At 46.9% G+C, this 27,346-nt stretch overlaps 1 protein-coding gene across 4 annotated transcripts; it reads left to right on the top strand.

The window, feature by feature from the left end:
- Positions 1 to 2,715: 2,715 nt before the first annotated feature.
- On the top strand, positions 2,716 to 26,781 carry cep20 (centrosomal protein 20). Of its 4 annotated transcripts, none has more exons than XM_072481849.1 (5): positions 2,716 to 3,266; positions 14,958 to 15,155; positions 23,430 to 23,511; positions 24,465 to 24,601; positions 25,739 to 26,781. In XM_072481849.1, exons 1-5 carry the CDS (start codon positions 2,759 to 2,761, stop codon positions 25,810 to 25,812), a joined length of 999 nt encoding a protein of 332 aa, XP_072337950.1. In that variant the 5' UTR covers positions 2,716 to 2,758; the 3' UTR covers positions 25,813 to 26,781. The 4 variants fall into 4 exon arrangements, with proteins under 4 accessions (XP_072337950.1, XP_072337949.1, XP_072337951.1 ...); XM_072481848.1 differs by having other exon boundaries at positions 2,723 to 3,266; positions 23,427 to 23,511; XM_072481850.1 differs by lacking the exon at positions 2,716 to 3,266 and adding an exon at positions 10,116 to 10,193 and having other exon boundaries at positions 23,427 to 23,511.
- The last annotated feature ends 565 nt before the right edge of the window (positions 26,782 to 27,346 follow it).

Here is a 27,346-nt window from a genome sequence, read left to right as displayed (position 1 = left end):
CTCGTCTTCGTTCTCAGCTGCCTTTGCCTTCACTCCACAGAGCTCCATCACCTGGACGTTTTGTGTTTCCTTTAATCCCTCGATTGCCAGTAACATCGGCGCCAGCACCTCTTTCTTGAGCTCCTCCACACATCGTCGGAGGAACTCCTGCTGTTCCGGGCCCCATACCATCTGGGCTCCCTCGGCCGCCATCTTGCTTCTCCCTTCTCTTCCCTGCCGCTGCTCCAAAGGATCCTCCGCAATCTGGCCACTACTGTCACTCCTTTCCATCCACACCCGGGGGGACTCCTTCCTTTGTCACCTCACACTGGGTTTGGCCGCAAAAAATTTCCGTTGGGGCTCCCGATAAGAGCCCAAAAGTCCGTTGAAACGGGAGGTGCCGAAACGTGCGGCTTAGCTTGTCATCGCCGCAACCGGAAGTCTCTGCAGTCTGTGTCCTTCATGTTCATGTAACTGTATAGTGTGATGACCGTTGCATCATGCATCTCCTGTGGAACAGAGTCTATCTTCCTGCAGAGTACAAGAAGATCATAAAAGTGTGGCAATAGATGGGAATATCCGTGCTTGAGCAGTTTGGCTGGGATTCCATCCTTGCTGGGTGCCTTTCTATTTGCTAAGCCTTCATGAGCTCGAGTGATAAGTTCTCCATTGAACTCATTGATGACACGAAGCAGCCAGAGAGTGTCGTGCAGCCTGGAGATGCCTGATTGACAGTACAGCTCAGTGTTCAGCCCTGCGTGACATCTATTTACTTTTGTCAATGAGTACCTCACCAGCTACGAACTTTGATGACGGAAGGACCAAATGCCCTCTTGATTCCTTCATATGTAGCTTGTCGATTTCCATTGTCACAGGCCATTTCAATTTCTCAGTGACCCAGATTTTATTGGCGCAGTATCTTCCTATTTTTGCATGGTTATTTTAGCCACTTTCAGGTCGTGAAGGAATTTAGCAGTTGGTTTGCCTTGTGCATCATGTAGCCTTTGTTCTTTGCATCAATTACAGTTGTCAGCTGAGCAGGTCTCAAGCCTGTCCTTGTTGGGGGTTTCACCTCTACCAAATGATGCTTCTGGTGCTTCACAGGTAATTGGTCGAAGTGCACTGAAAGGGGCAACACAGGTGGAGAAGGTAGTCAAGAAGGCATACGGCATGCTTGCCTTCATTGGCCGGGGCATTGAGTATAAGAATTGGCAAGTCATGTTGCAGCTGTATAGAACCTTGGTTAGGCCACACTTGGAGTATAGTGTTCAATTCTGGTCGCCACACTACCAGAAGGATGTGGAGGCTTTAGAGAGGGTGCAGAAGAGATTTACCAGGATGTCGCCTGGTATGGAGGGCATTAGCTATGAGGAGCGGTTGAATAAACTCGGTTTGTTCTCACTGGAACGAAGGAGGTTGAGGGGCGACCTGATAGAGGTCTACAAAATTATGAGGGGCATAGACAGAGTGGATAGTCAGAGGCTTTTCCGCGGGGTAGAGGGGTCAATTACTAGGGGGCATAGGTTTAAGGTGAGAGGGGCAAGGTTTAGAGTAGATGTACGAGGCAGGTTTTTTACGCAGAGGGTAGTGGGTGCCTGGAACTCGCTACCGGAGGAGGTAGTGGAAGCAGGGACGATAGTGACATTTAAGGGGCATCTTGACAAATACATGAATAGGATGGGAATAGAGGGATACGGACCCAGGAAGTGTGGAAGATTGTAGTTTAGTCGGGCAGCATGGTCGGCACGGGCTTGGAGGGCCGAAGGGCCTGTTCCTGTGCTGTACATTTCTTTGTTCTTTGTTCTTTGTTTGTTGACTCTTAACTGCCCCCTCATAGAAATTAGGAATGGGCAATAAATGCAGGTGTCGCCCACGTCCCATGAACAAATTTTTTTAAAAAATATGTATCATTGAAATACTTCATACATCTTTGAATAACGTAGCTGTTAATACATGGAACTGACGTCAAATCAATGAGATCTTCCATATGCATGAAGAAGTATCTTCTCTTGTGAACTATATTCACCTTCACTTCTGGCTTAAGTTGTTACTGTGCATGGCCATTTTTGAAGCCAGGTAAAATGTCACAGGGTAATTACAGCGCTAAGAAAAAGCTTAATCAGTGTCTCCTGCAGCTGCAACACCAGGAAGTGCATCAAATTTTGTGTTATGTGATAGAAATTGGCAATCAATTTTCAGGGAGTTTTAAAAGTAAAACATAGATTCTGTTACAAGGTGCACCTTAGCAAAGATTAACCCAAAAGTTAACTTATTTATTTCTCCTTGCCTTGTAAATACTTGCTTCCCCTTCAGATCTCCCCGTGTCACTGTTAGATCTACAATGCGGTTTTAGAAGCACTTTGCGATCACCAAAACTCAGTAGAAATTTAAGTTAAAACTTCTCAGGTGCAAATAAGAATCTGCTTTATTTGTCTCTATTGTTTACTGTAATAACCTGCACAGGACTCATCCACCTGGGGACTGAGTTAACCCAGCACTAGCATAAAAGGCAGGCAGCTGTAGAGCCAGCTAAAAAGGAATGAGGACCCGGTGAAAGGGAACCGGGCCCTGTGTATGTATGATGCTGTTGCTGAAATAAAGGACTTTTAAGAAGCTCGTTGGACTCCCCTGGCTTTATCGCATTGGCGACGAGGATGAATTGGAGCTGTCGGCGTGCTGCTTGTTCGGCTGAGCTATCCTCCCGGTAATTGTTTTTTAAAAAGAGTGGACTACGGTACCGAGTTTGATTCTGTGGGTTTTTTTTAGAGCCTCTAATGTCATGGAAGGCGAGAGCTGGGTCGAGATTTTTTGGTTGCTGCCGGCTTGTGAAGTGTGTCCGCTGGGAGTGATCTGGAGTCTGATGTGTCCGGCAGTACCAGATGCGGTATCATTCTGGTGTGGGTCGCGTAGCGTTTCGTCCGTCTCTGTCTGCTGTTGTTTCCTGATGCTGGCAGAGCGGTCCACCAGGGAGTCCGTTCTCGAGTTGCCGCCGCCGTTTTGGAACGTCATTCTGGTCGTGAGAGCAGCGTTGTGTTTGGAAGACTGTTCTGCGGCAGCTTGGACTGTGGGATTTGCAACAGTGAAGTTTTGCCTGCAACCTGACAGTTATTGTACGACTGCAGGTTTTGTGCCTGCAGACTCTGGTGTGGAGTTGACTGGACATTCCATACGTGACTTCTGGTCCTGTGGAAGCTGGCACGGAACCCTGCTGTGTTTTTATTTGCGCTGTGTGTTTATTTGCCTGTGTGCTGTAAGAATGTCGGGGCGACAGCTCCCTGGGCATTTTGGTAGGTGTTTTATTTTTTGGGGTAGAATTTAGAGTGCCCAATATTAAAAATTAAGGGGAGTTTGGGAGTTGCGGGACGTTGAGGTGGACGTTGTCTGATGTCTCCCCCCCCCCCCCCCCCCCCCGTTCCCTCTGTGGCTGGAAGATATGCCACGCCGATTGGGCCTTGGGTTGATGGGTCTGATGATGTGGCGTGCGCCGTCCCCGGGTTCGGCTGTTGGCAGCTTCGCCCCCTGTGTGACTGGTGAGGGTGTTGGGCCGGACGTAATGCTTGGTGGAGTACACGCCTGCCCGTCCTGCTTCCCCGTTCGGTAGAACCTTATCCAAACCAATTTTTTTTTTTTAGGTTTGTTGTCTGGTCACTGTGGGGTTTGCACCCGTTTGGTCCTCTCCTATCCACTCCTCCTAAATGGCCGTCCTTGTGAGAGATTTCGGGCTTTTGGGGGGGGGGGGTGTAATAACCTGCACAGGACTCATCCACCTGGGGATGATTGTTCCCCGTGTTCAATTGGACTGAGTTAACCCAGCACTAGCATAAAAGGCAAGCAGCTGTAGAGCCAGCTAAAAAGAAATGAGGACCCGGTAAAAGGGAACCGGGCCCTGTGTATGTATGATGCTGTTGCTGAAATAAAGGACTTTTAAGAAGCTCGTTGGACCCCCCTGGCTTTATCACATTTACAATTGAGAATCATTTAAAGTCTTATTCTCCAATAAGTCCAGCTAACATCGGACTCACAGAGAGGCAAGCTGTAGACAATTCAACTTTCAAACAATCATAGAAATGATTTTCTTGTTTAGGCAAACAGCTCGCAATAACTTCAAAAGTCAAAGTCAGAAAGTGAAATATGAAAAACAGAGAGACAGCGAATAGTTAAGTCAAAGTATAGATTGATTCTGGAAAGAGAGCGAAAGATGGCTGAAAATCCTTCACGGTTATACCAAATCATAACAGTCTTTAGCCATCTAGCTATACCCCAATGTAATTCTAATTGGTATGGATTAACATCAAATGAGTTTGATTTGAGGGTTAGCTGTCACTCATTAATAGGCAACATTAACTTAAATGTATTCTTGTATGAGCTATGGAATGCGATTCGGCTTCCTTATCGCAAGCTGCTTGAACTGGATTCTTGCTGAGGACATTAGCGCCTTTAGGTTACTGTGCTGTTGCCATGGAGCCTGCCCTGTCCTTGGTCACTTTGTCTTGCAAATGTATTTGTTAGCTGAATAAGAATGCTGTTTTAATCTATCTGTTTCTGTGTTCTGTTGAAGCTATGTTTTGAAATGCTGAATGTGTATTTTGAAATGACCTGAGGTTATGAGTGAGTTTTAAAATGGTATTTAATAGACTTGGGGTTTATTGCTAAATAGCTATCTTATACCTATAGAAAATAGCTGGCTTCTATAGTCACGCACCATTTCTGGGCGGAGAAGGCAGCCAGCCTTGTTTCAGAAGTCTCTGCTGGCACTAGCTTTTAGTTGTTTATTAGGAAGTGCATAGGCTGAGACTGCTGAAGGCATGGCCAATGGTAAACCCTGGAGTGCTAAGAGGTTAGAGTTAGCATCGCACAGATATCTCAGAGGGTCATGTGCAATCGGAGGAGTTCCCAGAGATGGAGAGGAGCGAGGCCCTGGAGGGATTTGAAAGCAACAGTGAGCATTTTAAAATCAAGTTGTTGCTCTTTCAGAGCCAATGTAGCTCAGTAAACAAAGGGTTGATGGGTAAACAGAGCCCTTGACGTAGAACTTGGCGAAGCCTTCCTCCAAGTATTCAGCTTTAATTTGAGAACTTGTTATTTGGCATCTTATTGGTGACACTCAGAGGCGTGTGTTAGTACTACAACAACAGTATTGTAACCACCCACAAAGGAAGGAGTCCACATCCGGGTGCAGGATAAACAGAAGGTTTATTGAAGATTTCTTACAGAGCCTTTAGTCAAAGCTACTCCTGCGGGTGAGTGGCTTTATACCGGAGTGTGCATCCTCCAAACACGTCTGGGAAAAACAGATCCCTGACTCCATAGGCTTCAGTCTGGCCCAGGATATGACAAACAGGGTTTACCCTTTGGTCTTCTCAAAACTATTGTTAGTTTTCACGGTGTCCTGATGCTGAACTGTCAGCCAAACAGCCCCCTTTTCCCCCATTTTCAATATTTTTACATCTGGTAAAGAGAAATTTACAAATAAAATAACCCAAAAAAACAAATCTCTTTTTTTTAAAGTTTAGAGTACCCAATTCATTTTCCCAATTAAGGGGCAATTTAGCGTGGCCAATCCACCTACCTTGCACATCTTTGGGTTGTGGGGGCGAAACCCACGCAGACACGGGGAGAATGTGCAAACTCCACACGGACAGTGACCCAGAGCCGGGATCGAACCTGGGACCTCGGCGCCGTGAGACTGCAGTGCTAACCACTGTGCCACTGTGCTGCCCTAACAAATCTCTTTTAACGTCCTGATGATTCCCTAGGGTTACGCACACAGCAGTGTCCTGGACCATACAATGGAACTTTAGAATCGCACGGTGCAGGAGGCCATTGAGCCCCTCGAGTCTGCAGCAACCCTCTGGAACAGCACCCTACCTAGGACCCGCCCATCCCATCGCCCACAAATCTTTGGACCCAAAGGGGGCAATTTAGGGTGGCCAATCCACCTGACTTGCGCATCTTTGGACTGTGGGAGGAAATCGGAGCACCCGGAGGAAACCCACGCACACACGGGGAGAACGTGCAGACTCCACACAGTCACCTGAGGCTTGAATTGAACCCGGGTCACTGGCACTGTGAGGAACTGCCGCTGACTACTGTGGCACCGTGCCGCCCCTCACTGTGCCACCCCTCACTACCGCCGCGCTGCCCCTCACTGTGCCACCATGCCAGCCCTCAACATGGCACTGTGCTGCCCCTCACTGTGCCACCCCTCACTGTACCGCCATGCTGCCCCTCACTGTGGCACCGTGATGCCCCTCACTGTGGCACCGTGCCTCCCCTCACTGTGGCACTGTGCCTCCCCTCACTGTGGCACCATGCCACCCCTCACTGTAGCACTGTGATGCCCCTCACAATGGCACCCATCACTGTGGCACTGTGCTGCCCCCTCACCGTGGCACCGTGCCTCCCCCTCACTGTGGCACCGTGCCTCCCCTCACTGTGGCACCGTGCCTCCCCTCACTGTGGCACCGTGATGCCCCCTCACTGTGGCACCGTGATGCCCCCTCACTGTGGCACCGTGATGCCCCCTCACTGTGGCACCGTGATGCCCCTCACTGTGGCACCGTGCGGCCCCCTCACTGTGGCACCGTGATGCCCCTCACTGTGGCACCGTGATGCCCCTCACTGTGGCACCGTGATGCCCCCTCACTGTGGCACCGTGATGCCCCCTCACTGTGGCACCGTGATGCCCCTCACTGTAGCACCGTGCGGCCCCCTCACTGTGGCACCGTGATGCCCCTCACTGTGGCACCGTGATGCCCCTCACTGTGGCACCGTGCGGCCCCCTCACCGTGGCACCGTGATGCCCCCTCACTGTGGCACCGTGATGCCCCCTCACCGTGGCACCGTGCCTCCCCTCACTGTAGCACCGTGCGGCCCCCTCACTGTGGCACCGTGATGCCCCCTCACTGTGGCACCGTGATGCCCCCTCACCGTGGCACCGTGCGGCCCCCTCACTGTGGCACCGTGCGGCCCCCTCACTGTGGCACCGTGATGCACCCTCACTGTGGCACCGTGATGCCCCCTCACTGTGGCACCGTGATGCCCCTCACTGTGGCACCGTGATGCCCCTCACTGTGGCACCGTGATGCCCCCTCACTGTGGCACCGTGATGCCCCCTCACTGTGGCACCGTGATGCCCCTCACTGTGGCACCGTGATGCCCCCTCACTGTGGCACCGTGATGCCCCCTCACTGTGGCACCGTGATGCCCCCTCACTGTGGCACCGTGATGCCCCCTCACTGTGGCACCGTGATGCCCCTCACTGTAGCACCGTGCGGCCCCCTCACTGTGGCAGCGTGATGCCCCTCACTGTGGCACCGTGATGCCCCTCACTGTGGCACCGTGCGGCCCCCTCACCGTGGCACCGTGATGCCCCCTCACTGTAGCAGCGTGATGCCCCTCACTGTGGCACCGTGATGCCCCTCACTGTGGCACCGTGCGGCCCCCTCACTGTGGCACCGTGATGCCCCTCACCGTGGCACCGTGATGCCCCCTCACTGTGGCAGCGTGATGCCCCTCACTGTGGCACTGTGATGCCCCTCACTGTGGCACCGTGCGGCCCCCTCACTGTGGCACCGTGATGCCCCCTCACTGTGGCACCGTGATGCCCCCTCACTGTGGCACCGTGATGCCCCCTCACTGTGGCACCGTGATGCCCCTCACTGTGGCACCGTGCGGCCCCCTCACTGTGGCACCGTGATGCCCCCTCACTGTGGCACCGTGCGGCCCCCTCACTGTGTCACCGTGATGCCCCTCACTGTGGCACCGTGATGCCCCCTCACTGTGGCACCGTGCGGCCCCCTCACTGTGGCACCGTGATGCCCCCTCACTGTGGCACCGTGCGGCCCCCTCACTGTGGCACCGTGCCGTCCCTCACTGTGGCACCGTGATGCCCCTCACTGTAGCACCGTGATGCCCCTCACTGTAGCACCGTGATGCCCCCTCACTGTGGCACCGTGCGGCCCCCTCACTGTGGCACCGTGATGCCCCTCACTGTAGCACCGTGATGCCCCTCACTGTGGCACCGTGATGCCCCCTCACTGTGGCACCGTGCGGCCCCCTCACTGTGGCACCGTGATGCCCCCTCACTGTGGCACCGTGCGGCCCCCTCACTATGGCACCGTGATGCCCCCTCACTGTGGCACCGTGCGGCCCCCTCACTGTGGCACCGTGATTCCCCCTCACTGTGGCACCGTGCGGCCCCCTCACTGTGGCACCGTGATGCCCCCTCACTATGGCACCGTGATGCCCCTCACTGTGGCACCGTGATGCCCCCTCACTGTGGCACCGTGCGGCCCCCTCACTATGGCACCGTGATGCCCCCTCACTGTGGCACCGTGATGCCCCTCACTGTGGCACCGTGCGGCCCCCTCACTGTGGCACCGTGATTCCCCCTCACTGTGGCACCGTGCGGCCCCCTCACTGTGGCACCGTGATGCCCCCTCACTGTGGCACCGTGATGCCCCCTCACTGTGGCACCGTGATGCCCCCTCACTATGGCACCGTGCGGCCCCCTCACTGTGGCACCGTGCGGCCCCCTCACTGTGGCACCGTGATGCCCCCTCACTGTGGCACCGTGCGGCCCCCTCACTGTGGCACCGTGCGGCCCCCTCACTGTGGCACCGTGATGCCCCCTCACTGTGGCACCGTGATGCCCCCTCACTGTGGCACCGTGCGGCCCCCTCACTGTGGCACCGTGCGGCCCCCTCACTGTGGCACCGTGATGCCCCCTCACTGTGGCACCGTGCGGCCCCCTCACTGTGGCACCGTGCGGCCCCCTCACTGTGGCACCGTGATTCCCCCTCACTGTGGCACCGTGCGGCCCCCTCACTGTGGCACCGTGATGCCCCCTCACTATGGCACCGTGATGCCCCTCACTGTGGCACCGTGATGCCCCCTCACTGTGGCACCGTGCGGCCCCCTCACTATGGCACCGTGATGCCCCCTCACTGTGGCACCGTGATGCCCCTCACTGTGGCACCGTGCGGCCCCCTCACTGTGGCACCGTGATTCCCCCTCACTGTGGCACCGTGCGGCCCCCTCACTGTGGCACCGTGATGCCCCCTCACTGTGGCACCGTGATGCCCCCTCACTGTGGCACCGTGCGGCCCCCTCACTGTGGCACCGTGCCGTCCCTCACTGTGGCACCGTGATGCCCCCTCACTGTGGCACCGTGCGGCCCCCTCACTGTGGCACCGTGCGGCCCCCTCACTGTGGCACCGTGATGCCCCCTCACTATGGCACCGTGATGCCCCCTCACTGTGGCACCGTGCGGCCCCCTCACTGTGGCACCGTGCGGCCCCCTCACTGTGGCACCGTGATGCCCCCTCACTGTGGCACCGTGCGGCCCCCTCACTGTGGCACCGTGCGGCCCCCTCACTGTGGCACCGTGATTCCCCCTCACTGTGGCACCGTGCGGCCCCCTCACTGTGGCACCGTGATGCCCCCTCACTATGGCACCGTGATGCCCCTCACTGTGGCACCGTGATGCCCCCTCACTGTGGCACCGTGCGGCCCCCTCACTATGGCACCGTGATGCCCCCTCACTGTGGCACCGTGATGCCCCTCACTGTGGCACCGTGCGGCCCCCTCACTGTGGCACCGTGATTCCCCCTCACTGTGGCACCGTGCGGCCCCCTCACTGTGGCACCGTGATGCCCCCTCACTGTGGCACCGTGATGCCCCCTCACTGTGGCACCGTGATGCCCCCTCACTGTGGCACCGTGATTCCCCCTCACTGTGGCACCGTGCGGCCCCCTCACTGTGGCACCGTGATGCCCCCTCACTGTGGCACCGTGATGCCCCCTCACTGTGGCACCGTGATGCCCCCTCACTGTGGCACCGTGATGCCCCTCACTGTGGCACCGTGATGCCCCCTCACTATGGCACCGTGCGGCCCCCTCACTGTGGCACCGTGCCGTCCCTCACTGTGGCACCGTGCCGTCCCTCACCGAGGAGGGTGGTTAACCCTAAATGGGACTGTAAACCTCCCCCCAGGGCTCCAGCTGATTCCAACATTGCCAAATCCACCCCCAAAAGGAATAATTGAGCGGTTTAACATGGTTTTGAGGAGATTGCCAGCCGGCTGTCTGAGCGCTTTGGGCCCAGCCGGGTGGTGCCGCCGTTACCATGGCAGCGGCCGCACATCCGGGTGTGTGGGGCGCAGTCACGTGGCCGCCAGGCGGGAATGGCGACCGTTAGCGAGCTGAAGGGCGGTAGGTGCCCGCGGATCCCCTCATCCCCGGCCTCTCCCTCAGGCCCGGCTCCCTCAGGCCCCCCTCTCCCTCAGCCCCGGCGGCCCGCCTACCCGCAGGCCCTGCGGGCGAAGCTGCTGCAGATTCCCGGGCGGGCGGCTCGGTTGGTGGGGGAGGGGAGCGCGCGCAACGAAAGTGGGAAAGACTTGCATTTGTGTGGCGCCTTTTTATTTTAAATGCCGCAATTTGCGGGATGCGGGCGCCGCTGGCCGGGCAGAGTGTTCCCTTCGGCCAACAAGGCACTTTTTTGAAGCATGGGTGACTGTTGCAGAGAAGGAAAGGCGGCAGCCAGTGTGTGCACGGCAAGATCCCACAAACAGCAGTGTGATGGTGATGGCCCAGATTGGAGGGGTAATATTGGATAACACCCTCCCGCTCCGCATGGATATGGTGCCATGGGGCCCTTGCATCCACCCACAGGAAGGACGGCACTACTGACAGTGCAGCACCCCTCCTCTCAGTGCTGCTCATTTATTCAAATGAATAATCTTTATTGTTGTCACAAAGTAGGCTTACATAAACACTGCAATGAAGTTACTGTGAAAAGTCTCTAGTCGCCACACTCCGGCACCTGTTTGGGTACAAAGAGGGAGAATTCAGAATGTCCAATTCACCTAACGGGCACGTCTTTCGGGACTTGTGGAAGGAAACCGGAGCGCCCAGAGGAAACCCACGCAGACACGGGGAGAACGTGCAGACTCCGCACAGACAGTGACCCAAGCCGGGAATTGAACCCGAGACCCTGGCGCTGTGAAGCAACAGTGCTAACCACTGTGTTACCGTGCTGCCTGTTTAGCATGTAATTTGTCACATGTACGAGCATTAATGTTTTGTCGATGGCTGGATTGAGTTCTTTAAGCCTGCCTTCCCAGTTTAATCAGTGGAAACCCCTCAACAGTGTAAGTCTTTGTTTGGGACTGCACTGGAGTCTCCGCTTTGATTCTTGGCGCTCGAGTCCTGGAGTGGGACTTGAGCCCAGTATCCTGTGCTACTGACTGAGCCTCACCTGACACTAATTTCATCATTCTACGTTGCAGCACCGAAGCTGCTGCCACCAGCTTTTCCAACTGGTTTCATCGATATAGCACCTGTATCATGTCCTATGGTGCCTCAGGAAGTGTTATGAAGCAAAATTTAACACTGAGCTATATTAGGTGATATGAGGACACGTGACCAAGAGTGTGGTCAAAGAAGTAAGATTTAATGAAGTCTTAGGACGAGAGATGTTTAGAGAGGGGTTAGGAAATTGGAGATGCACAAAAACGCACAGTTAGAGGAGCCAATGTGAAGCAGCAAACATAATAATAGCTTATTGTCACAAGTAGGATTCAATAAAGTTACTGTGAAAAGCCCCTAGTCGCCACATTCCGGCACCTATTTGGGGAGGCCGGTATGGGAATTGAACCCGCGCTGCTGGCAATAGAAGGAAGAGGTCATTGGTTTCACTTGTGCAAGATTGCTGTCAGGTCCAGTCACTGTTGGAAATAACAGAAAAATGGTCAGGAAATGCAACCTCACGGTGCCAGGGACCCGGTTTCAACTCTGGCCTCGGGTCACTGTCTTTGTGGAGTTTGCACTTTCTCCCTGTGTCTGTGTGGTTTTCCCCTGGGTGCTCCAGTTTTCTCCCACAGTCCAAATAAGTGTAGGTTAGGTGAATTGGCTATGCTAAATTGCCCCTTAGTGTCAATGGATATGCAGGTTAGGTGGGGTTACGGAGATAGGGCAGGGGAGTGGGCCTATGTGAGGTCCTCTTTCAGAGGGTTGGTGCAGACCCGGTGGGCCGAACGGCCTCCTACAGTGTAGGGATTCTATGCTTCTAAATGCACAGTAGATCAGTTGATGTCTTCAAAGAGGGAAAAGCAAATTATTGTGGATGCTGAAATCTGAAACAAAAACAGAAAATACTGGACAATCGCAGCAGGTCTGACAGCACCTGAGGAGAGAGAAGGGAGCAAACTGTACAAGTCTGGATGACTCTTTGTCAATGAAACATCTATTGGTTTGGTTGACTATTGCTCTACATTGGATGGCAAGTTAGTGAAGACTTGTCCACAAAAACATTAGTCACTTTCAGCTTTTGTTTCCACACCAAATGCACTTTACAGTCATCTGTATTTTTTTGTCATTATTCTATTCAAAGTTGTCATTTTGTCCAGTCCATCATTCTGTTAAAGGACAATGCATCTGACATTTCAATCTTTACATTAATTCACCTTCTGCCAGCTGGCCTGCTATATGTTACATTTCTGTATGATTTCATAGTTCCAGCATTCATGGAATTCCTTTTTTAAAATCCCCTGTTCAATTTTCTCGATTTAACTACTTATTATTGGGAAAATCAGGTGTGCCTTCCAAACATTGTGGGTGAGATCATAGAATCATAGAATACAGTGCAGAAGGAGGCCATTGGGCCCATCGAGTCTGCACCGGCTCTTGGAAAGAGCACCCTACCCAAGGTCCACACCTCCACCCTATCCCCATAACCCAGTAACCCCACCCAACACTAAGGGCAATTTTGGCCACTATGGGCAATTTAGCATAGCCAATCCACCTAACCTGCACATCTTTGGACTGTGGGAGGAAACCGGAGCACCCGGAGGAAACCCACGCACACACGGGGAGGATGTGCAGACTCCGCACAGACAGTGACCCAAGCCGGAATCGAACCTGGGACCCTGGAGCTGTGAAGCATTTGTGCTATCCACAATGCTACCGTGCTGCCCAATGGGGACAGATGGGTTAATCTGTCATTGAAAATTTGGATTGTCAGAGCCCTTCAATTTAAATCCTGATTCAGATTCAAACTAATTTTAAAACATTTATGGGATGTTGGCGTCATAGGTTAGGCCATTTGTCCATCCCTAGTTGCCCTTCAGAACTTCAGGTGGTGAGTTTTCTTCTTGACCGCTGCAGTCTCTGAGGTGTAGGTACACCCACAGTGCTGTTGGGAAGGGAGCTCCAGGAATTTGACCCAGCGACAGTGAATGAAGGGCAATGTACTTCCAAGTCAGTGTAGTGAGTGTCTTGGAGGGGGACCTCCAGGTAGTGGGATCCCAGATATCTGCTGCTCTTGTCCTTCTAGATGGCAGTGGTCGTGGGTTTGGAAGGTGCTGTCTAAGGAATCTTGGTGAGTTCATGCAGTGCAATTAGGCCAGGGATCATGAATGCTGCCCTTACCAGTGACTACTTCAGGTCAAAATGCCGTTCTTGTGGAAAAGGAAACCAAAAATATACAATAGTCCAGCTGAAGCTTCAACAAAGCCTTGGGGAGGGAATGGGGGAGAACGTATTCTTGCTTGCCCAGTTTTATGCAGAACAGTCTGGCAATGCAGCCCACACAGTATCCCTTTGCCCATTACCATCTGATGGTTTGAACATTTATGAAATAGCCGTAACCATTTCTATGTCTATTATGTGTCTTAACTTGCACCCATTCTCCGTATTCTATCCTGTATCTGGTTGCATTTTTGTACTAAGGTGGTTAAGTTGTCTGAGCAGATTTGTTAATTGGATGCGCACAATATGCAACCTATAACTCTTTCAATAAATGTTTGAGTGTATAAAGACTAGGTACCAGTGTTCTATCCTGACCTCCCAACAGAGCCTGATTTTCCCTGAACTATTGAGTAGTGCAGTATAATTTAGTGCAGTTTATTCACCATTTGAAAATTAGGTATCAATTTTAAATGGCAGCTACAACATTTGTATAATGAACCATGGCTCATTGAGATATACAATAACTAAATGTCTTGCCTAGCTGTTTTCTAAATATTGCTCTCCTCATACGTCAGTCCCGTCATCCCAGGAATCAGTCTGGTAAACCAGTGCTGCACTCCCTCTAGAGCAAGAATATCCCTCCTCAGATAAGGAGACCAAAATTGTACACAATATTCCAGGTGTGGCCTCACCAACGCCCTGTATAATTGCAGCAAGTCATCCCTACTCCTGTACTCTAATCGGCTCGCAAGGAAGGCCAACATACCATTTGCCTGCATGCTTACCTTTAGTGACTGGTGCACGAGGAGATCCAGGTTTCATTGCACATTCCCCTCTCCTAACTTATGGCCATTCAGATAATAGTCTCCCTTCTTATTTTTGCTACGAAAGTGGATAACGTCGCATTTATCCAAATTATACCACATCTGCCATTCATTTACCCACTCACTCAACTTGTCCAAATCACACTGAAGGATCTCTGTATTCTCCTCACAGCTCACCCTCCCACCCAACTTGGTATCATCTGCAAATTTGGAGATATTACATTTTGTTCCTTCATCTAAATCATTAATATATATTGTGAATAGCTGAGGTCCGAGCACCGACCCCTGCGGTACCTGCTTGGCCAGTTCTGGCAAAGTGGCATTCAGGTTATGCAGGTTGTTTGTCACTGTATTATGATTTTGTCATTCAATGTCAAAGAACAATACAGCACAGGAACAGGCCCTTCGGCCCTCCAAGCTTGCTCCGATCACGTGAAAGCAGATATATTTGTGTGTTTTATCAGAATAATGCTATTAATCAGAAATTAAAAGGTTAATTAAGTCTGTCAGTTGCTGCCAGTTATTTCGAGGAAGACACCAGGTGTGTTTTAAATAATTCTGTTTAATGCTACAATTTTCTTGATGTATTATGTAAGTGCACCTAGTTCATTAATTGTATTACCTGATGCATCTGCAAGCATTCAGAAAGTCAATTTTTAAAAAAAGATTCTCTTTTGGTTTATAGTTCTGAAAGAGACCTTGGAAAAGAGAGGTGTGCTGGGCCAACTGAAAGCCCGAATTCGAGCAGAGGTTTTTAGTGCCCTTGACGATCAGAGTGAACCACGACCACCACTCTCCCATGAAAATCTCCTTATTAATGAACTTATCCGTGAATATCTTGAGTTTAATAAATATAAGTACGCTGCATCAGTGCTGACAGCAGGTATGTACAGCCAGTATGAAACAATAGTAGCACAAAACATACATATGTCCTGAGAAGATTACTTTAAATGAATGTTTACCGGCACTGTCTCGGGCTCAGAGTTTGTAGTAAGCTGTACATTTAAGTTGATTCAATCAATCAAGTTTTCAGCTCAAAACGCTTCAGTTTAAAATAATGCAGATCATTCTCAGGCACTACATTAGTAAAATTTAATTGGCATTGTACATTCTATTTCTTGCCGCTATAAACTTCATTATGTAAAATGCATGTAATATATTTTTAGCCATGATTGGTGTTGGGAGGATATTTAATTTTGAGTTCACAAGTAAAATCAAATCCCAACATCCCAGTCCTTTAATCTTCCAAGTGCCGAGTAGTTACTCAGCATATAGAATTTGCAGTTAAAAAAATCACTGGGCATTTATGTACCTAAAATTCAATGTATACATGGATGATCCAAATATACTTGCAATATTGGAAAGAATGCTACATGGGAAAAATAACCAGTTCCAGTGCCTCATTTGGTGGAGTTAGAACCACGCGTCTATTTGATTCCTGACCTGTGCTAATTTAGTTACTCTTAGAAGTTCAGCAGCGGGTTCACTGCAGTTAATATTGCTGGTTTAGGGAGGGAAAATGCAGGCCAAATAGCTGAACTGGTGAGAATAGGTTGCAACGCAACTGTGACTATTCCTGTCTTATTTCACATTTGGAAAATGTTCACTTGGGTGAAATGCTGCAGAGATGCCTGTAGCAATGGAACTGCATTCTAACATGAGTTAGCATTGTCAAACAAAAAATAACATATGGAGAGGCAGTGGTGTCGTGGTATTATCGCTGGACTAGTAATCCAGAGACCCAAAATCATACTCTGGGGACCCAGGTTCAAATCCCATCATGGCAGATGGTGAAATTTGAATTCAATAAAAATCTGGAATCAAAAGTCTACAAGGTGATTATGAAACCATTGTCGTTAAGAAAACCCCATCTGGTTCACTAATGTTGTTTAGGGAAGGAAATCTGTCATCCTTACCTGGTCAGGCCTACATGTGACTCCAGATCCACAGCAAATGTGATTGACGCTTACATACTTTCGGGGTGGGCAATAAATGCTGGCCCAGCCAGCGATGAACAGCACATCCCATGAACAAATTTTTAAAATATATATTATAAATTAATGCTGTCTTTGAATGCTGACATAGTTAAGTGCTTTTTTTTTCCTGCTTATACAAAACTTCTTGGGAGCCTTTCAGTGCACAACTGGAAAATATTTTGACTGATTTCTTGAAGATATGTAATTCAATCTAAAACAAATATTTGATGTTCAATAAACTTGAAAACGAGTAACTTTTTGTTTGGTGCCTTGTTCCTTTTAAAAATGGGCGTGCATGTATATTACAGCTGCAGTACTTCTATCATTCCCATTCCTTGGGCATTACTGTGATTTCTTGAAGGTCACTGTTTAAGGACTCTGGTGCTTGTTTCCAATATGAGGTTATGTCTATTATGACCAGGTTTTGGTTTCACCTCCATGAAATTACAGTATTAAAGTGAAAACTAATAACTGGGATACTGTAGTTAGTGCTTATGTTGGAATATATATAACTTTAAAAAATAAATACATTTAGAGTACCCAGTTATCTCTTTTCCCCAATTAAGGGGTAATTTAGAGTGGCCAAGCCAACTACCCTGCACATCTTTGGTTGTGGGGGTGGTACCCATGTAGATATGGGGAGAATGTGAAAAATCCACACCGACAGTGACCCGGGATTGAACCCGGGTCCTCGGCGCTGTGAGACAGCATTGCTAACCACTGTGCCACCGTGCTGCCCCTTGTTAGGATATATCTAACATAATGGTTATGTTTCTGCTGATGGGAAAACAAAGGTAGTTTTAAGGGATTTATATTTGTGTTGGTAAATGTTAGAAATAAGGTATAGTTTCAGGTGTGTTTAATTTAATGTTTCTGTGCCTGGAAGGGTAAAATCTATAGTTGGGTTAATACCGGACAGATGTGTTTGTATGTGTGCGGGTTGGTTAAGCTCCCACTGTTTCTGTTGTACTTAGAGAGGACTATGGTATGAAGAATAAATATGGCCATTGCTTAGCAACTGGAAGTCCTTGTAAGGTCAAAAGCTTAAGTTTAGGTAATTTGAGAACAGTTGGATAGGGTATCTTGGGGAGTGAACATATCTCAACTCTGCCAGAAGAAAGACTGGACAGGATGGGAGCTGCAAAGTGGCAGGCTTCATAAAGAACAAATTACAGTTCAGATAACCAGGGGATTGGGACAGAAAGAATGTTTAAGACAACTGGTGTTAAGTGAACAGATACCAAGTTATTGTTCAGACGAATTCAAGGAAGAGTAAACAACATGTTCTGAGTTAAAGCGACAATTGCAGTAACTAGATTTCAACTGGGACAGCAGACTTCAGAGGTAGATGAAACGTTTGATGCCATTTTAATAGAGTCTGGGCATTAAGAGTTAAAGCTGTTGTGAACACTTTGCACAGCAGTCAAGATAAAGAAATCCTAAAGGTGTTGGAGTGAAATCCTGGACAGGATTCACTGTTAAAAGTGGAGCAAAAACTTAGTTTGAAAGTGTGATTTGTAAAACCTGGACTGAATTTTGGAATGCAAACCGTCAAGGGAAAGTATTATTATGAGAGAAATTTAAAAGCATTTTTTTGGGAGTGGAGTTTGGAAACTCTCATGCGACAATTAGCTGGGGAGATTCTGAGGAGAAAACCACTAACTTGGGTTCAGAGCGGAGTGCGTTTTTGACCGTAGTCATCTTGTGTGTTTAAAAGAGACTTTGTGTGTTAATGAGACCATTGTAGTTTAAGAAGTACTTGAAATGAAATGAAAATTGCTTATTGTCACAAGTAGGCTTCAAATGAAGTTACTGTTAAAAGCCCCTAGTCGCCACATTCTGGCGCCTGTTCGGGGAGGCTGGTATGGGAATTGAACCGTGCTGCTGGCCTGCCTTGGTCTGCTTTAAAAGCCAGCTCTTTAGTCCTGTGCTAAACCAGCCACTTTGTAACCCATGTTAATCTTTAAGTCTGTGTGTATTTGTCAAGCTAAGGGGGAAGTAAGGGAGTATTGTATAACAATCCAACTTTTCATGTTTAAATGTTTTTTCTTGTTGCTAAAACTAATTAGATGTCCTGTGACTCTGTTCCTCCACATTTTATTTTTAAAAAGTTACGGTCTTTTGAGTCAGGGTTCTATTCTGGAATCTTCCCATCCAGTTATAACATTGACTGGGATTGTAACACTACACTAATTAGTAATCCAAAAACCTGCACAATCCGATATGATTAAGAAATCCCATCATGGTAGTTTGTGAATTTAAATTGAACTTTTTTTCTCTTTTAAACCTGGTAATAAAAGTGGAGCTGTTGGTTTTTTACCTATATACAAGAAATCTAACTGGTTCATTCAACTTCATCAAGCTCCACGAGAAACTGCGGCAGGTGAAGAAACAGCTCAGAAAAAAGAACAATGTTGAGCACCTTCAAGAGCCAAGCATGCTGGTGAACATCCAACAATGTCTTCTCCAAAATTTCCAAAGTGTCCATTCTAATGGAGTGGAGGAAAACTGGAAAGAACTGAAGACAGACATCATCTCAAGCTGTGAAGAAACCATTGGTTACAAAACCTGGAAAACACCAAGACTTGTGCGATGGCCACATCGTCTAAGACCTCATCGACAAGGAGAGGCAAGCTCTCTGCGCCTGGCAAAACGACATAACAAGAAAGGCAAAGAGCAGAGTTCATCAATTAGCACGGCGGAGGTACAAGGAAGAACTAGGGAAAGCAAGAGCCAGTGGTGGGCTAAGAAAGCGAAGGAGCTGCAACTCCTTGCTGACAAGCATGACACCCGGGACATCTTCAGTGCCACCAAGACAATATATGGACCCAATACCCAAGGCCTCAAGCCAGTGCAGAGCAAGGACAGAACCTTTGAGAGACCCCACCCACCAAGCATGGACGAAGTCGAAGCCACCATTAAACACATGACGAATGGCAAAGCCATTGGAGTGGACGTGATACCTGCAGAGATTTTCAAACCTGGAGAAGAAGATATTACCCATCTTCTCCATCTGCTGCTGAAAATCGGGACAGAGAGGAAATTCCTGCTGGCCTCAGGGATGACATCTTCGCCACCGTCTTTAAAGAAAGGAGGCAAAGCAGACTGTGGGAACTACCAAGGGATCCCCCTACACTCACCGCCGGGATGTTTACCGCCAGAATCCTCGCTAGCCATCTTCTCCCAGTCGCTGGCTTTGCGCGCTTAGTTTCAGCAACTGGGGCACAACGACACCAAGGTCTCGCTGAGTATCCACCTCTCTCAATTTACCATTCAAATAATAATCTGCCTTCCTATTTTTGCTACCGAAGCAGATAACCTCCCATTTATCCACATTTTACTGCATGTGCCCACTCACTCAGCCTGTCTAAATCCTGCTGAAGGATCTCTGCATCCTCCTCACAGCTCACCCTCCCACCCAACTTTGTATCATCTGCAAATTTGGAGAGAATACATTTAGTTCCCTCATCAAAATCATTAATATATAATGTGAACAGTTAGGTCCTCGCACATGCGGTACCCCACTAGTCACTGCTTGCCAATCGGATAAAGACCCAAGTATTCCAAATTTTTTGCTTCCTGCCTGCCAACCAGATTTCTATCCATCTCCAGATACTACCCGTAATCTCATTCACTTTAACTTTACATAGTAATCTGCTATGTGAGACCCCGTTGAAAGACCTGAAAGTCTAAATAAACCACATCCTTAAATACTCTGGGATGAAGATTATCAGGCCCTGGAGATCTATCCCCCTTCAATCCCATTAATTTCCCCAAAACTATTTCTTTAATACTAATTTCCTTCAGCTTCTCACTCAAACTTGTGTTTTTCAGAACTTCTAATTCATAAATAAATAATCTTTATTGTCGCAAGTAGGCTTACATTAACACTGCAATAAAGTTACTGTGAAAAGCCCCTAGTCGCCACATTCCAGCGCCTGTTCGGGTACACAGAGGGAGAATTCAGAATTCTCAGCTAGTACGGGAATTGAACCCGCGCTGCTGGCCTTGTCCTGCATCACAAACCAGCTGTCTAGCCCACTGAGCTAAACCAGCCCCTGTATTATTCAAGACATTATTCATGTCTTCCTTTGTGAATACAGAGACAAAATATGAATTTAGTTCCTCAGCCATTTCTTTGTTCCGTTAAGAATTCCCCTGTTTCTGACTGTAAGGGGCCTACATTCGTTTTTATCAACTTTCTTCTGTTTACATACCTAGAGAAACATTTACAGTCAGTTTTTATGCTCCCCGCTAGCTTACTTTCATATTTCATTTTCCCCTTCTTAATCAATCTCTTGGCCTGCCTTTGCTGAATTTTAAACTGTTCTATTGCTTTTTCTTGCTAATTTGTATGTTTCTTCTTTGAATCTAATACTAGTGCTAATTTCCCTCATAAGCCATGGTTTTGCCACAGTTCCCTTTCTACTCTTGCGCCAAGCAACTTTTGGAGTTCACCTATTCGTTCCTTTCAATAATGTTTCCCAGTCCAGCATAGCCAGCTCATGCCTCATACCATCATAATTAGCTTTATTGAGGTTCAGGACCCTGGGCACAGAATCAAGTACCTCATTATCCATCTTGGTAAAGAATTCTATCATATTACGGTCACCCATCCTCGAGGGTTCTCTCACAACTAGATTGCCAACTGATCCTTTCTTATTGCACAACACCCAGTCCACGATGGCCTGTTCCTTCTTGATTCCTCAACGTATTGGTCCAGAAAACCATTCTGTATCCACTCCAGAAATTCCTCATCTATTGTACCTAACTAATTTGACTCCCCCAGTCTATATGCAGATTGAAGTCATCCATAATCACAGATGTTCCTTTAACCCATGCACCTCTGATTTCCTGTGTAATGCTATTCCCAATATTCCCACTGCAGTTTGGTGGGCGGTATACCACCCCAAGAATGTTTTTTGCCTTTTTCTTCCCTTCTTAAATGTCATTTGCACCTCATTTTTGGCCGCAAAATTTTGTTGTGTAGTACTTTTGGCATGATAGGTGCCATTTCAGATCCAAATGATATCTGCACTTGTGCTGGCTGGGCCAGATTGTATTTTGGGGGTCATTAGTGAAGGTGCTGAGAGCATGTGCTGCATTTATGCAGATTAGTCAGATCCTGACATCAGTCAGTGTGTAATGTGGGCTTGACTCTAGCTGTGCCATTTCTGACCCGAATGTCCCAACCATAACCTCCTCTTGAACTCCCACAGCTGAACATGCATTAAGCACCAGGAGAGATTTCCCCCGAACACTACTTAACAAGTTTATCAAGCACTTTCAGATTATTTGCTGATTGATTTCAACTATCTGTTAAATAAGTAATAAATAAATGGTGATTTAGATGTGTTTGGAGTTTTGTACTGCTCTTTAAAGTTGTTGAAGTCTACAGAATGTGATGTGACACATGGTGAAGATCTTGGGTCTGCCCTCACCACTGCCCAGTCATGGGGTCTTTAGAATCTATCCTCATTGCAGAATGACTGAAAAAATGAGTTGATGAGGATGAGCTGTTTGGAAAAAGAAGAAGGGGTCGCCACAAGAGAATGGACCTTATCTACCCAGGGACTTCAGGGAACAATTCTCCCATCTCCACCTCAGTGAGGAACAGTAAATGTGACATCTCTGTTTTACCATGGAAGTGCCCACCAAAATCGTGACACCTTTCCAGGCAGACCTGCAGCCTCAGCATGATGTGTGACGTTACCAGTGTCTGTAAAGGCGATTGTGGCCTTGAACTTCATGTTGGTTTCTTCTAGACTAGAGCAGGTGGCATCTCCAACAGCTTGCAGTTTGTCATTCAGCATTGTATAACAGAGGTCACTTGCGCTCTATGTAGTGAAGAGTGTACATTCCATTCTCTGTAGAGAAAAGCAGGTGGAATGAGCATGTTGCTCCTCATGCTGCAAGGAGACATTGACTTTACACAAGTCGCTTTGCCACTGCCAACTGCAAATTCAAAGATGTATCAGAACCGTAAACTGTTCGCTCCCACAATGTCCAACTGGTGTGTGGCCATGCTTAGCATCATGCAGATTAGTGCCCATTATCCTGCTAGCAATCACACCTTTATTCTGCATCAGTCTGCTGCATCATGAGGATTTGAGGCATCACGAGAAACCAGAGGATGACTAATGGGCAACAAGAGGAATCCACCAAACAGCTGGCTCATGACTTCGGTACACAACCCACATGTGCACAGTATGCGTATAACAAGAGCCATGTTGTCACACAAAATGACATCGAGCAGATCATTAGGATGCTTAAACTATGCTTCCCTGCAGTACTCCAGAATATTGTCTGCTGTATCTTACACAACCGTGTCGTCATGAAGGTGTGCCCTTACCACCAGGTATACGGTGAGGAGCTGAGGAGGCATCTAATACAGCCTGGCTCGAAAGGTGCTCTGTGCTCTGGGCTTATTTGGCCAGTGAATACAACCTCAATTCCCCATTCAGCAATGATCCTTCACCTTGCCTTCCCTCTGATACTGACTATATTATAGCATTTTGGGGCCTTTTTGAATTGTGGCCACAATATTGAAATAAAAGTCACCAGAAAACATACATCCCAAATCATCTAGTATTCCATACAAAAGTCAACTAATTTCTACATAGTTTCGGTGCCTGTCTTCTGTGTGTCTTTGCCTGTCCTAGTGCTCCTACGCAGTGCTACACCAGTAGCTATAAGCATGGTTGCCTGCAGATAGCCTTGGGACAACAACCTCATGCAACTCAAGCCCAGAAGACAAAACTGCACAAGGTTTGTGTGGTGCCTGCATCAGAAGCAATATGCACAGGTTAATCCTCCCCAAAATTTTGGGGCCTTTTTGAATTCTGTGGCCGTTGGCTCAACACGAAGTCTAAAATCTGAGTTTCACCATTGGTTTAAGTAACATTTGCAGCAGAAAAAGTTCTTCACTCTCATAACTTGTAAAAGAAAAACACTTTGAAGAATATTAATAAATTATGACCCAATTACATAATCTGCGTAATGCTTTTTAGCGATAATCTATTTTAGTAAGTTTTAAATAAGATTGTTTTCAATTACAGAGCATATTCAGAACCTGTAATTGCTCAAAGGTGCATAAAGTAGCTTATGCATCTGTCTAGAGGAGGAATTGCAATAAATATGATCATTACAGAGGTTTCACAGTAAACTTTTCCACACAGAAGCTGGCCAACCTGAGATACCCTTAGACAGACAGTTTCTAGTGAACGAGCTGAATGTAATTGAAGATTCAAGCACAAAAACTGTGTAAGCAAATCCTTATTTTTATTGTTTAACTAACATAACATTTTTACAATGGGTTGCGTGCTTTACTTTTTGGTTTTAATTTTACCAGTGTCCAAATATTATTAAACATATAACTCTTCACCGTGATCTCAATGTTAGTATCTGAACAAAGGGATGAATCAATGGATGCTTTAAAACTGGTGAAGTGGGCAGCACTGTGGTGCAGTGGGTTAGACCTGTAGCCTCACGGCGCCGAGGTTCCATGTTCGATCCCAGCTCTGGTCACTGTCCATGTGGAGTTTGCACATTCTCCCCATGTTTGCGTGGATTTCGCCCCCACAACCCAGAGATGTGCAGGCTAGGTGGATTGGCCATGTGAAATTGCCCCTGAATTGGAACAAATGAATTGGGTAATCTAAATGTTAAAAATTAATTAATTAAATAAAACTGGGGAAGTGTTTTGAAATGTATTAGCCTCCCCCCAAAAAACTGTTACTTCAATAATTTTCTTGATATATTTATTTTGCTGCGTGGAATTTATTGATGCAATTTATAAACTGTAATTACGAGGTAAATACATGTCAGCATTAGGTATGCATTTAAATTAACCTTTTCTCAAAAATATTGACCAGAGGAGTTAACTATAAATCTGTTCAAAAACCTGTCAATCTCCTCTACATACCTGATGCAGAAACATGACATGGTAAAGGACATCAAAGATTTTCTATGAAGTAACCATTCAATCCTCTAAGATTTGTTGACTTGAAATACTGCTCAAGCTTCTGAAAGCTTATACAAAATGTTTCAGAAAGGTAGAGTACTTTATAGATACGGAGGGCTAATTTTGTCATGAATGTCATATCTAGTCGGTCTGATTGTTTTAATCACTAATTTAAAGGTGGTTATGTTACAAATGTATTTAATCACTACTAAACTAATTTTTGACCTGTGTTTATTTATTTTTCTGCTTAAAGGCCTCTACTGTATGGAATCCTAGCTCACTTTGTAAATGAGAGCAAAGAAGATGGAGTTAAATCTCTGATTAAAGGTGCAACTATGCCTAATATAAAGAAAATGACCTTAAAGCAACCAAACGATAAACGAAGCCCAGGTAGGCAGTTTGAAAATGAACTGGAAATGTGTTGCACTGCGCACGATTTCAATGCTGTGTGACTTAATTCTGAAACTCAGCAAGATAAAAACATACACTTGAACATTTTTAACTAAAGAACCGTTCTAAAATGTATTTCCCAAATCAATTTTCTGTTTCTTATTAATGCGTTGCAAATTGGGAGCACGGGAGCACAGTGGTTAGCACAGTTGCTTCACAGCTCCAGGGTCCCAGGTTCGATTCCCGGCTTGGGTCATTTCTGTACGGAGTCTGCACGTTCTCCCCATGTCTGCGTGGGTGCTCCGGTCTCCTCCCACAGTCCAAAGATGTGCAGGTTAGGTGGATTGGCCATGATAAATTGCCCTTAGTGTTCAAAAAGGTTGGTGTGGTTGCTGGCTTACAGGGATAGGGTGGAGGTGTGGGCTTGGGTAGGAGCTCTTTCCAAGGGCTGGTGCAAACTCGATGGGCCGAATGGTCTCCTGCACTGTAAATTCTATGATTATGGTTCAAAGTGCCCATCAGTAATTATATCTGTCATAGTTTAAAATTGCAACACCTGTAACACTTTTTTGATTACTATTTTTATCTTGATGTGGAGATGCCGGCGTTGGACTGGGGTGAGCACAATAAGAAGTCTTACAACACCAGGTTAAAGTCCAACAGGTTTGTTTCGAATCACTAGCTTTCGGAGCAGTGCTCCTTCCTCAGGGCAAATTGCCCCTTAATTGGAAACAAAATAATTGGGTACTCTAAATTTATATAAAAGAATTATGTCCTTAATAAAAACAAACATTCTATGAAGAAATTGACATAGCATGATCCAAATCATTACACAAAATAGAAAACAGCTTTTCAACCATTTTAATGTAATTAAATAAGTTGAATAGTCATTTCAAAAGTAAAAGTTCTGTCAATGTCTTTGAACAGTAACTTTGCACCTAACTGAAATACTTTTGAAATACAGCACAAATTTCAGGAAGGAGCAGTGCTCTGAAAGCTAGTGATTCAAAACAAACCTGTTGGACTTTAACCTGGTGTTGTAAGACTACTTACTATTTTTATCTTGTCACTCCTATCCCTACCCATATTGTTGTTCCTTTTTCAATGTCGTTAAGCGTAGATTTTATTTGCTTTCAGATGACTTGCCTGAATCTGGCAGATTAGCTGGAAGAAGCTTTGAAGATCACTTTGTTCTCCGAGGTGGACATTGATTACAGTTGACTATCCTTTACTCATATGTTATGCAACACCTTGCGGTTTGGTTAGCTGGAAAGGTAACTGGTCCAGTAACATCCTACAAAGTAATTTGAGGCTCTGGTTCCCTGTTCAAATTTTATTTCTTTTTTTAAAATAAATTCAGATTACCTAATTATTTTTTTCAATTAAGGTGCAATTTAGCATGGCCAATTCACCTACCCTGCACACCTTTGGGTTGTAGGGGTAAGACCCACGCAGACACAGGGGGAATGTGCAAACTCCATACGGACAGTGACCCGGGGCCGGGATTGAACCCGAGTCCTCAGCGCCGTGACGCGGCAGCGCTAACCACTGCGCCACCATTTCAAATTTTCTTTCTTCTGAAAATTGACATCTGTAGCTTGATTTAGAAGTTCTGAATGTTAGTTAATTAGTGATAACGAGAATGGCAGAACGCTGTGGAACCGCATGAACATTTGTATTGCTAGCTCTCGTACTGCAAGCAGATGCATTAAATGATACTTGACTCAAATGTTTGATATGCCTGTCATTCCTGTTGTCTAAGGCTGCATTATTTTAATAGTCTGTTTTTATCATCAATTAGTTTGCTCCTGTTTATTTTCCTCTAATAAAAACTGTACATACAATTTAATTGTAACAGTAACAGGTGATATTGGCCAAGTTATCTTGTGAATTTAAATATTAAATATTGGCATCCAGGAGCAGCAGCCTTGTTTTTCCTCAATGTTTAGATCTTTATTTGTCTTTTTAAATGAGAGTATTGCTGTAAAGCTGGCCAACCTTTGGGGCTATCATCAGTGAGCCCACAATAAAATTAGGAGTTAAACATGTTGGACATGCATTGATGCCTTCAACTCCACAACACAATGAAACTATTATTTGAAAATGTTTGTCTTTTGTTATATTTTTATATCCATATTTATTGTACCATGTTTTGTACATAATAAATTTGATTTTGTCAACGCTGTTTCAATATTGCTTTATGTTAACTCCCTTTTCAAACAGATTTTCTATGCTATTCAATAGCTGACAGAAGGGCAGATCTGGGTATCAGCGAGCCTGAAGGCTACATTTAACATGCTATAAAATGCAGATTCTTGTGGAAGTTGTCTATTAAGCATGAAAGGTTAATCTGATATCTGTCTCTTAACGGAGCGTCTTGTATAACAATTAGTGATTAAAGTTTCCTTGGCAAGAGTTTCATTTATTTTGTGATGTGGCACAGATATATAGCACTTATAGTAGTCCGCTGAATTCTAGCCATATAAAGCTCAGTATGTTTAATATATATCCAAATTCCTGCTGAGGTGGTTTACTGGCAAAATCTAGGAACACAAATGCAGAATGCACAGCATTGGCCAGTTTTTATTAGCTTTGATATCTGGTTCCAAATTGAGTAAGCTGCACAGCTTCAGCCAAACTTTGTGTAGATTCTGCTGCTTAGATGTTCATTTTGGCAGAGTATGTTGTTCTACCTACCCTCTGGTTAACATTTTGCCCCTTACATCCTTACAGACACTAATGGTA

Source organism: Scyliorhinus torazame, chromosome 17 (assembly GCF_047496885.1).
Source record: "Scyliorhinus torazame isolate Kashiwa2021f chromosome 17, sScyTor2.1, whole genome shotgun sequence".
NCBI classification, from domain to species: Eukaryota; Metazoa; Chordata; class Chondrichthyes; order Carcharhiniformes; family Scyliorhinidae; genus Scyliorhinus; species Scyliorhinus torazame.
The sequence above is the reverse complement of the archived record's forward strand: the minus strand, read 5'-3'. Positions and strand labels throughout refer to the sequence as shown.